The following is a 12,318-nucleotide window of genomic DNA, read 5'->3' as shown; positions in this document are numbered from 1 at the left end:
CGGACGGCTCGGTGGCGTACGTCAAAATCACTGCAAGGCTCCGGCGCGCTCCGTCCGGTTGGTGTAAAATTTTTTCGCGTCTTGGCGGACGACCCTGGGCCATACGACGTCAGGCTTATTTTCCTGTGGGCTGATTGGTCTAATTCAATGGATGTGATCTGTCTGGTGGCGCGCGGCTGATAATGTTACAGTAAAGAAGTGTTGTAGGCTACGTTCTTCAGGGAAGGGATCATGATAGTCCATTCGAAGCACGGCATTGTGGTCTCCGACAGGCGTCCCATTTGACACAGTGACACACGGGACAGATACGGACGGCTCCGGCTTGCTCCGCCCGGGTGGTGTAAAATTTTTTCGCGTGTTGGCAGACGGCGCTGGGCCATACGACTCCAGGCTTATTTTCCTGTGGGCTGATTGATCCAATTCAATGGATGTGATCGGTCTGGTGGCGTGCGGCTGATAATGTTACAGTCAAGATGTGTTGTAGGCTACGTTCTTCAGGGAAGGGATCATGATAGTCCATTCGAAGCACGGCAGTGGTGGTCTCCGAAAGGCGTACCCACAAATTTAGTGGTGCACGGCTGCGTACCCCCTTATATACGCTAGTGTTGCGCACAGTTAAGCCTATACAATACCCTCGAAGTGACGCCGCATTCCTCGAATGGAATTTCCCTCACGCTGGGCTTGCCAACGCTCGATGTAAACAAACTTGGTCCCTGAAGGTCCCAACTCCCACGGTCTCGAAACAGCAACGTCTCATACTTGTTACATCGCTTCAACCCGCATTCTTAACACCTACACATCATACATGTTCAATATTACTTACTTTAATCACCAGACCTAGCTAGTATCCTATTCTGTGCAACCTCCAATTTATCCAGTACACTGAGTTCACCATCATTTAATTGGGAGCGCAACCATGGGTAACAAAATTGACTCGTAAACAGGCCCTGGGGCCTGGGCCCAATGCCAACCATCGGCATGCAATATCTGCACATGGCCGCAGATCAATAAGCTGTGGGTAACTCCGGCTAACAGTAAATCCGCTTTACACAACACAGCCACTGCTTCACAATGCCAGAGCCCAACTGGCCGGAGCGCAACAGGCGGCGCAGGTTAGGTCAAGTTATGTTAGGAGTAGTAGCTGTTGCGGTAGGGCCTGTTGCTCTCCGGCCAGTTGGGCTCTGGCGCTGTGAACCAGTGCCTGTCACTGAACGGCGCTGTTGTGGGCGCCATGTGTCAAAAGCCATGAAGATGCCCAGCTGGCAGCTGCGTTATGCTCGGGAAGGTATATGAATCGCACTGTGGACTTGGGCTATGCTGACTTCTAGCTATCCACCCATTTAATTTTCATGTAATAACCTCCATTCCAATTTCCGTGTATAATCCTAATTCATAGGCACGGGCAGTTGGGCACCACCATACTTCTCAAGTTCTCTTATGGACTGTGGTAGAACATCATATTTACTTGCTCTCATCCTTGCTGGCGGCTCACCACAGACCAGTATTCTGATTTCTGAAAAACTGATTTTCATTACAGTTTACTAAAACTCAATGCTATAGCCCTCTCACATCCTTTTGAGTCAACACTCATTCCTATTTCGGGCCTTCCTAAGTACCTATATTCATTTGTCATCCCAATCACCTTTCCTCCCAACTGGCAACTGCCAGCGGCAGTTTGGCAGTCTGTTACGTGTCATACAGGCTGCTGCCTCCTGCCTGTCTGGCAGACTGTGTGTGTCATTACACACTTGACACTTACACATCCTAATTCCTAAGGGTAATACTTGAAAGCTGTGACCCACATCCTAAGACCTAAGCTGTTCCATTCACAACTAGTCAGTCTACCAGCCTTATCTCCAATGTACAAGGCTGAAGAGGAGCAGAGACAAAATATACCCTTGTCAAACACCTCTCACACTCTTCACTTCATCCAGATAGACCAGATCCAGTTTGTCTCCACATCTTCAACTTCAAGCATATATTTGCTTCATTGCTTGAGTGCTTAGTGTTTACATTATTACATTATTTACAAACACACCTTTAAGTTATAAATTATAACTATCCTTACATACTTTTCACTCATAATAATTTTTTCCAACATCTGTCAGATTAATTTTCTATCCACTCTATCATATGCTTTTTCCGTATTCATGAATGACAAGGACTCAAGGAGACACTCCTTCCATCTCTCTTTATTCTGTCAATCAATTCATTCACAGCAAAAATGTTATCTTCAGCTCTTCTGTCACTCCTAAAACCCTTCTGCTCCTAGTCCTCACCAAGTACTCTTTCATTGTTTCATGCTCCATGCATTATTCATATTTGCAATTTGCTTTCGCTCATTTAGAACTGCACAGAAAAACTTGCTACACGTGTCAGCAAGAGCAATTGGCCTTTACTTTTTCAATTGCCAATCAACTTTAGTTGTAATTAATTTCAAATTCCTGATAATTTTCAAGAATCTAGATTATTTAACCCTTCCTCAGGTAAGTGGATCGGCAGACTGGTCCCGGTTTTAGTCAGTACCTCAAAAAGACCAACCATGGCTCCTACTTTTTTGTTCAAGGCCACATTATCATGCCTCAAAGGCTCTGCTAATCGCCAATTACCTGACATAGTTCCATTTATAGTAATATAGTTTTAGTATCACACCCTAACTGCCTAACATGCCACCCAATAATCAAAATATGAGCATTTAAATGAAAGATTTGACTTGGACCATAAAATTGACACTTCTGTTTTTTTTAATGCAGATAATGCAAAATTTTTTTAATTAATTAATTTAACTGAATGAAATTTAACGAAATTGAAGTTAGAAAGTTACTATTTATATTCAAATGGTAAAATTTGGATTATATTTAATTTTTCCTAAGTAATGACTGTATTTAATTGATTCTTCAGAAGCTAGTTACTCCTTTAAAAATGCTATGTTTAGGAAAATACATGCAAGTAAATATATCTCATGATCATTCATACTTTCTTGTACTGGTTTCATTAACGGTTTCATTAACTTGAATTTCTGAATATTTTCATGCTTGTCTGTGGAAGGGTTAATATCTTATCTTTAAATACACTGGTTATTGGTATAAACGTATAATGGTTTCCATGGACCATGATTCTTAATATACTGGTCTTTTTGTAGGATTCAATGTAACATGTAAGATGCAACTAATGAGTCTCTTGTTTGCTACTATGATTATTTGAGGCCTTAGGTTATATGTTACATTATTTTTTCACATGGAATTTGATAGGCTTGCCTTTGATTGCTTTGAATTATTTTTAATATAATTTTTTGTTTTCAGAAATAGGTGCAATGAGTCAGAGTGAAGCCTACAATGATGCTCATCGAAGCTTCTTGCAACTCATAGCTGCCAACAGGTTGCTGACTGCACCTAAAGTTAATGCTGCTTATGAGGCTGCTTGTTCAAAATATGGAGGTTAGTTGAGTAAGCCTAATGTTGGAAAATATTGATAGTTTCATGGAAACTAGATAATTCTGACTACCAGTTTTTTGTTTATTTTTTGAACATATGTTATTGATGCAAGCCAAGCCCAAACTGCATTGATAGCCTGGTAGGGATAGAAACTTGAAATTGCCAACCTCAAATATATTGTTAATCAAACTATTGTCTATTGATTGAGCCACATTATTTCAACTGAACTCAATACATGTGACTGCTGTGTGCTATCTGTGTAATTCAAAACTGTGCCATTCTATAATTTATACCTATATCTGGGATTCTATATTATTACTGTGGACATGTTCAAACTTTTTTGCTGTTCCGTTCATGCTTATTCACTCAATTTTTTGCCATAGCTGAAAAGTGAACATACAGCAAGTACTGCTGTCTAATTAATGGGAAACAATTCATTTTTATGACCAATATAAAATTGCCATAGTTAACAATATCTATAATTTTTCTTTCTAATGTATTTATGACGGAAGCTTTGTGTTCATAAAATCACTTTAGTATTTGCTTTGATAAGGCCAGGTTGCCCTGTAACTGATTCTTGACCACCTGTCCACCTTGTTGCTTTTGACCAGAATTGACCACTGAGCAGAATTTTGACCAGAATGCTCTAAATAAGTGTGGGCCTTGAACCCGCAACTTGCTGTTCTAACCTTAATGATCTTAACCACTTGGCCCACAATTTATTATCTTGATGTGATTTTGGAGAAAATTGGAAGGCAGCAAAAAAATATGCGTTTAAATATTACTTTTTAAAGACAACACTTCTAAACAATCCAGTGTCTTGGATGTAACACATGTACAATGAATTTCGAAGTTTATTTTCAAAAATAAAAAAAATTATTTTTCAAAATTTTTTTAAGATATCAAAATTGTGTAAATTTTCAAAATTATTTATTTTGTCAATTGGTTCATGCATTGTCTCTGACTTTTTGCAATTGTGCAAAATTTCCGATCAATTGGACAGATCAAATTGTGTCATATATGGATTACCCTATAAGATTTGTAGGAGACAAAATTATTTTTTAATTTTATTTAATAATGAAAAAAATTTTTCATTTATAAAATTATTTATTCTGTCAATTGATTCATGCATTGTCTCCAGCTTTACGCAAGTGTGCTAAATTTCAGATCGATTGGACAGGTAGAAGTGTGTTAAATATCGATTATAAGATTTGTAGCAGACAGACAGACGAACAAATAAGAAGTGAAATTAAAGAGGAGTGTTGTAAAATAATATACGTTTAAAAATTAATTTTTAAAGACAACACTTCTAACAAATCCGGTGTCTCCAATGTTACAGATGAACAATAAATTTCTCATTTAATTTTTGAATATTAACAAAATTAATTTTTCAATTTTTTTAATATATAAATTTTGTTTCAAAATTGTTTATTCTGTCAATTGATTCATGCATTGCCTCCGACTTCACACAAGTGTACTAAATTTCAGATCAATTGGACAGGTAACAGTGTGTCAAATATCAGTTATAAGTTTTCTAGCTGACAAAATTATTTTTCCAATTTTTTTAATACCCTATTGAAAAAAAAAATTTTTAAATAATTTATTTTATCATTTGATTCATGCATTGTCTCCAACTTTACACAAGTGTACAAAATTTCAGATAGATAGGATAAGTAGAAGTATGTTAAATTTTGATTACAAGATTTGTAGCAGACAGACAGACAGACAGACAAGAAGTGAAGTTAAAGAGAAGTGTTGTAAAATGGAATAAATTTGACTCAAAAGTTGTGTCCTGTGCTGGACTACTGCAGTTCGTTTTATGGTAAAACCATATTTATTTTATAGTAAAAGTTTATTTCCATTAAATAGTGTCTTGTTATGACTTCTAATTGAAATTGTTCCAAAGTTGGGAGCTGTGGTGGACTACAGCAGTTTGTGATGGCCATTAATGCTTCACTAAGCCCCCTGCATCTGATCATAAAGAAGAGTGTGCAAGAGGACCTGAGAGAAGACAAGTCTTGCTTCGTCCTTGTCAACACCATCTCGTCTGATGTTTTGAAGTAAGTCAGTTCTTCCCAACTGCAAGTATATAAATTACACTTTTGGGGTAATTTCTTTATTGATCTCTGGTGGAGTTCAGACGTCAAAATGTCTTGAGTTACTTAATTGTTAAATGATTTATTCGTATCCATTAATCATTTAGGAAAATTAACTAAAGGTGACCACATATTTTGGCATGTTTATTTCATTAGGGGTGAAACTGTTTTTAAACCATTGTAGTAAGGGTTTTTCACTCTATCTATACTTTCCCTGAGTGCTGGCGTACGTAAAAAATAGATTTGGTGTTTTTTTCAAACATTAACTGAATCTTACTGCGCTGCTTTTGAGTTATTAATATATTTTGTTTTTGGAATATCGAGTGTTACTCTAGTGTACCGGTATTTCATTCATAATCTTGTCAGTTGTAATACTTATATTTAATTATCTTTCTTGTGTATATCACTATAATTTATGCCCGAACAATTTGATGAACATTGTATTGCAACAGAGGTTTGTCATCAAGAAGTGCTTGGGAAGACATGTTATTAGAGCGCATCATCTCAGGCATCGTTGAGAGCGAGGAAGGCTGTATTGCTGAAGTCGATGCTGTCAACATGGGGACTGGACTGCAGGGCCACAGAGTGACTGCGTCTGAGAGCGAGGCGGCCATTGCTAGGATGATCAAGTCCAAGCTTATAATAAAGGTACTCCCATTTATTGTTTAATTTTGTATTTTTTCTGTTATGTAGCTGCTATGAGCGCAAAGTATCGCAATTATTTAATTTGTAACTTTTGCACCTTTGTTTTCTCTTTAGTAACTGTAGCGTAGAATATTATATGACACGTGGTTATTTCTGTAGTAATGATAAGTGAGTTTTTTTATTAAGCAACGTCTGCCATTAAAACACATCTTCTGTTTTTGTTAGTTTGTCTGTCTGCTACAAATCTAATAATCAATATTCAACACACTTCGATCTGAAATTTTGAACACTTGTGTAAATTCGGTGAGAATGCTCGAATAAATAGACAGAATAAATAATTTTGAAAATGTAAAAAATATTCTGTTTAATATCAAATAAAATTTTAAAAAATTTAATATTAATAAAAAAATTCATTATACATCGGTAACATCGGAGACACTGGCCTCTTTAGAAATACTGTCTTTAAAAAGTAATTTTTAAACGCATATTATTTTAAATTAAATTCCATGCAACTTTGCAGCATGATGACATGTTACTTCTAAGCGGCCTAACGCTGTCTGAGCAACAGCAGCAGCTGGAAGCTAACTTCCCTGATATTTGCGTCAAATGCGTCCTCTGCAAAATCATCACCCTGCAGGTGAACTTGATTTCATTCTGATTTTTCATTTTTATAAGTTTAAATTTTTACGTTTTATCTTGTGGAACACTCGACTTGATACCAATGTATGACTGTTTCCTCATATTCCATAAAAAATTTGCGCTGCTTCCATCTTGAATTATATACAGCATTCCAGAAGCAAGAAATCGTGAATATTGAATCAATTTATTCACATTCAAGGGCTACAGCTGCGATCAGTGCAACAGTCGAGTACATCGAAGCTGCGGTCGCAAGCTATGGCGCAAAGCCGAACGCCTGCCATTCTGTCCAGGCTGCAACGCTGTTTGGCCTCGCGTGAACAGCGTCAGTGCATCAGGTGGAGAGTAGCGAGCTCAGTAGAAACTCGGCAATCTTAGTGGCAAACATCAGGCATCCTAAGTCATTTTATTTAAAATAAAAAAAATGCCCTCAAGTGTAAGAGTGAAGCCATTTAACAAATCGTTATCTTTTTTGATAGCATATAGGCTTGTTAATTTTAATTGGTATTGACAGTCTGTCATTTTTAATTTTCTATTGGGGTAAGCAGCACTAAAATAAATCGTTCATTGGAAAGTAAAAATTGAATTCAGCTAAATTTGTACTTAGCGCGGCAGATGTTTGGGAAAATTTTTTATGTATTTTGGATAAATTTTCACCCCCTTTTTTTAATCTCGATTAATAGATTATTAGACAAATTACTTCTCTAAGCAAATGAACAGTTATATGATATGTTATGCAAAAAAGTCTAGAATATTGCTCATGGCTTAGGGGGGATATTGGTTATAAATATAATAAGACAGAGAGCTTCTGCTTCGTTCGCTTTGAAAAAAACTACCTTGACTATTAATTGTAGTGGACCTCGGTGTATTATACATAGGACGACCTATAATCTGTAATATTTTTTGTACGTTCAGGAAATAGATTCCTATTTGATAAAGCGTTTTTTTCTTTCTAATTCGAGTGGATAGGATTCGAAAAGGATTTCATTAAGCAATTATGATCCGTTAGAGAAGTTTTCTGACTTGTGTCTATGCTTGTAATCAATGCTGCGGAATTTTGCGTTCCTATCAGCATTATTCCGAGCACCGCACCATAGCTCGCAGTGAGAGACTGCTGGTTTCAGTGTGTGGTTGTCATTTAGTCAGACCTCGCATCTCTTTCAAGTCTTTAGTGCGGGCGGCCGACGTATCAAGCAACCACGAATGTCTTCGTTTCCGTTACTATTCACCTATCCCGTTTTCTACCTTTATCTCTTTGAGAGAATATCGCTAATCCTTTCTCTCAAGATTCGGTAGTTGGCTCATTTTGAAACCCTACTACTCTTGCGAATGGTGAACGATCCAAATTTTTGGTATTTGGGTGCGAAAAAGCTTAGCTCAAGCGTTGGTCATTGTAGTACTACTACTGAGAGTGAGAGGTGGTTAATGTTCAAGGCGGTTTTCGCTCCTCTGAAATTGTCCTTAGACGATGCAACGCTACATTCCAGACAGATTAAATAAATTCTAAAAAAAATTGTGAAAATCTCGATTTTATTACAAATGTGCCGAAAATTTCGAGTATCTGACCGAGGGTACAAAATTCATCACGAAAATAACTTGGGACATAACCGTTTCGACCATGAATGGTCAAAACAATCATTGGATTCGTTTCTCGAGTCGAATGCTAGTCCTTACTCGGAACAAGATTTGTCACCTGAGATCAATTAAATTCTAAAATTCTTATATTAAAAATTAACAAATTGGGCTCAGATGCAAATGACTCATTACCATAAAATCTAATTTACGACATCGACCATAGTCATGTGGAGAGACCGAGAGAAAGTATGCGACCGTACTTTGGTAAACCAAATAACTTAGATAAATGCACCCGCATTTCTAGCCTTGTAAACTCAATCCATATAGGGAAATTACTTCACACATAATACTTGCAACGCCAGAATGTTGCCGAAGGAACGTAAATGAGATAAAGCTAGGCCAGTTGATGAGTGGCGTATAGCTGAAGAGTAAAAACTGAGATTTCATTACTTCACGGAATTTGAACTCCCAAATACGATATTAAAACTACGATTGAATCAATTGAAAGATTAAAGAGGCAAAACTGGACATCGTAATGAGATACTTCACGTTAGTAATTTTTTCAAAATAATGAGAAACAACAAAGCAAATTACAAACCACTGCAAAAATGTATTTTTAGCAAGAACTTGAGTGGTAAAAATTTTTTGATAAGACAAGCATGAACAATACACGATTTCTGGGAAATAGATATGAGAAGCACCAACATTTACTGATGATTTTTCGAGAGAAATTCCGACTATTTCCATACAGATGACGGATATTCAAGCTTCCTGTGGCCTTGCCTTATAACGAATTAAATTTAAAACATCGTTTATTTTGAAGATGAGACGTCTGTTTTCCGCGGTGAGGCGACGAACTTCAGCTTTATCTTCTTCGTTGTCATTTCTACTCAGGGCCTGCAGCTTGATGTGCATCTCGGCAGTCTGTAAAACGGTTGTCCATGTTTAAGATTCTGACGACTGTCTAAATATAACAAATTCACTTTGAAAAGACACATAAGAAAAATTGGAATTTAATATAAAATATATACTATTAAAAATGAATTAAATAACAGAAAACCAAATATGAAGTAATCTACGTTTTCAATACTTATATACCTTATAAAAGGACCCAACATCACGTACATATGCATCATTTGTGCACTAAAATCTTGTGGAGTTCAAGATTGGTTTCTTAATTGTTGTCCCATGCCAAAATTTAACTGTCAATCGGCACTTTCGGTCAGCTTTGATTTGGATTTGAAGAATCGTGCTAGTTCGAAGTGTAAGTCAAAGAACGGTATATCTGATTTGAAAGTAGACCAACGAAAGATTTCCTCTGATGAGGGCAAGGCTAACGTTCTTAATCAGTTCTTCAGCAGTGTGTTCACAGATGAGGACTTGAACAGTATTCCAGTGTAGCTACTTCAAACTATCGCCAGTCATGAAAAGATCCGGGCAAATAACACGATATTAGATCTTCTGTGAACAAGGCACGAAAAGGAAAAGAATCGGCGACAGGCCACATCAGGCCTACACTCCAGCGCCGACATCACTATGTTATGTTAATATCATTTACCATTACAACTGCTGCCTGGTTCACGTGGTTCAACTGGAACAGCTTGGTATTCATTTGGTAACGTGATCACTGGGGTGTTAAAAAATAAAATAGTTACGAGTTTTTAACCCTTTTAGCCAATCACTGACGGCTTTTCGAGCTAAACCCATCAAACAATGACGAGAACGTGTATTTAGGCTGCACGTTTACGCTTGTTGCAACAGTTAAGAGAGTTTTGATAGAAGGCCCCAGGTACCAAGCCTCAGTGTCACTATTTATTGCACTGACTTAGTAGAGTTCAACAAAAGAACAGCCACTATATGAGAATTTGTCCACCTCATTCCCAGTCATTTATTTCAAAGTGGAAGATATTGTATAACCGAACAGACAGATACGTAGTACTCCAGAATTCCTATGTTCTTTGCCGTACATTGAATTCTGTTCTTTCAGAATTCCTTTTGTATACTAATTTTAGTGTATATATATATATATTTTTTTTGCGGCCTGCCAAGTACCAAGGTAGGCCTCAGGCTTGCATGCATCTATGCTTGTCTACCATTAATATGCTCTATGCTCCGTTAAAATTATTTCTGCAGTTGCGCTTCAAATTTTTCAGAAATAACAACTGTTTAAGCCATTTTGGACAGAGAATTCAAATTCTACTAAGCCTAAGTTGATAAGACAAATAAGGCAACAAAGACAGTTTAAACAGAACCCAAAAATGAATAGTATTTCTTACATTGAAATTATACCCTTTCCTCAAGAATTCATTACATATCTAAAATAAATATATAGTAATACCTAGAGGATAAAATCACAATCTCTGTCCATATTTCATTTGAGTTGGCACGAAATTGTTAGGGTTCCTCTTGATTGTTATGAAATCTTGGAATTGATGCATAATAAAGGCCTTGGACAGAAATATATGGCAGATAGCAGGGTTTCATACTTACCAGTTTTAATTTCATTTGCTCAAGTTCTTGGAGATCTTCACAATACTTTGACGATTGAAGGTGGCCGGCTTCTTTCAGCTCCTTGCTAAGCTGAATAATTGCCAAGGAAACTGTCTGGAAAGTTTCCGTGATTTCCTTCATTGTACCTTGAAAAGCACAAAGCTGTTTCATCTGCCTGAACTCCCTCATGCATCTGAAATAGTGAAATATAATTAGTTACAAACAAAATTACATAGCATGACATACATCCAACAAGAACCATCATGTTTCTCTGAATAGTTTCAATGTTGTTAATAAACTGACTTTTATCTGAGCAAGCATGAGAGTTTGAAATTTTAATTTTAAATTGGGAATGGATAGTAAAATCTTATATAAGACGCATTCCATTTGAAAAAAAAAAATTTCATACCTCTGTCAATTTGATAGTTCTAAAGTTGAAATGTGCAGTATTATGTAAAACTTAATATTTACACATGTTGGGCTGAAATAATGGAATTAACAATTCAATGGAATCGGTAGCCAGTTTGCCGATTCTGTAGAATCAGCATTTCATTGCTGATTCAGAAAATCAGACGTTAGAGTTAGAACATAAATCAACAGTTGGAGTTGGAAAAGATTAGGTCAAGTTTGGTCATGTTCCCTTATACCGTAGTATTTAAATAAAAATTTTTTTTTGGCTGACTGACCTAACCTCAGATTCCTATAGTAGTATAGAAATGCTAATACAGAATTGGCAAGCTGGCTGCAGATTCCATAGAATCAGCAACTTTGCATTTTGGCATGACATACCTACATAATGATTCATCAGACTATAACATGAGCAATTCCTAACATTAATTTTTGCAGTTGTGCTCCAAATTTTTCTGAAATAAAAAATGTTCAAGCCATTTTGGACAGAGAATTCAGATTCCACAAAGCCTAAGTCTGCCTGCATAAAAAAAACACAATATTGACAATAAAAAATAATATGCATTTAAAAATTACTTTTTAAATACAACACTTCTTAAAGAATCCAGTGTCTCCAATGTTACACATGTACAATGAATTTCTATAATTATTTTCAAATATTAGAAAAATTAATTGTTATTTTATTTAGGTACCTAGGTATAGGGTAAACGCGGTATATTCCGACACTTTAAGGACGCATTGAGAAATGAAAAACTATAAAAAAAAACCGTATGCGTTATGTAAGTTCTGTTGCCTTCACATGACTTTCAAAACACTTCACTACGCGTCAGCAACAATGAAACGTCACAAAATGTTGCCATATTTATTAAAAAGCCTTTAGAATGGAAACATACCAAATCCCTATATTCCGTCATTTTGTGTGGCAACATCCGACACGTGGTGAGTTGTATTGCGTCAGCGCTTCAAATTTAACTGATACGTATTGCCGACATCCACGTGTTCGAATTCCGTTTGCTGTGTGAGCTGTATTGGGA

General features: G+C 36.5%; 2 protein-coding genes across 2 annotated transcripts in view; one reads left to right on the top strand and one right to left on the bottom strand.

The window, feature by feature from the left end:
- The first annotated feature begins 1,323 nt into the window (after nucleotides 1-1,323).
- On the top strand, nucleotides 1,324-7,749 carry LOC108667268 (non-structural maintenance of chromosomes element 1 homolog). The gene is made up of 6 exons (XM_018154275.2): nucleotides 1,324-2,486; nucleotides 3,303-3,437; nucleotides 5,341-5,494; nucleotides 5,983-6,178; nucleotides 6,696-6,812; nucleotides 7,014-7,749. The coding sequence occupies exons 2-6, from the start codon at nucleotides 3,314-3,316 to the stop codon at nucleotides 7,158-7,160; spliced, it is 738 nt and encodes a 245-aa protein (XP_018009764.1). The 5' UTR covers nucleotides 1,324-2,486; nucleotides 3,303-3,313; the 3' UTR covers nucleotides 7,161-7,749.
- A 578-nt stretch (nucleotides 7,750-8,327) lies between these two features.
- The window catches only part of LOC108667269, a 5,572-nt gene continuing 1,581 nt past the window's right edge, over nucleotides 8,328-12,318 (bottom strand). Inside the window, exons 3-4 of the mRNA XM_018154276.2 lie at nucleotides 10,877-11,069; nucleotides 8,328-9,310 (exon numbers count right to left, since the gene is read on the bottom strand). Of these exons, the coding sequence (XP_018009765.1) occupies nucleotides 9,149-9,310; nucleotides 10,877-11,069 (355 nt within the window). The 3' untranslated portion in view covers nucleotides 8,328-9,148. The remainder of the gene's footprint in view (nucleotides 9,311-10,876; nucleotides 11,070-12,318) is intronic.

The sequence above is a fragment of the Hyalella azteca genome, unplaced genomic scaffold, assembly GCF_000764305.2.
Source record: "Hyalella azteca isolate HAZT.00-mixed unplaced genomic scaffold, Hazt_2.0.2 contig14830, whole genome shotgun sequence".
In the NCBI taxonomy this organism is placed as follows: domain Eukaryota; kingdom Metazoa; phylum Arthropoda; class Malacostraca; order Amphipoda; family Hyalellidae; genus Hyalella; species Hyalella azteca.
The sequence above is the reverse complement of the archived record's forward strand: the minus strand, read 5'-3'. Positions and strand labels throughout refer to the sequence as shown.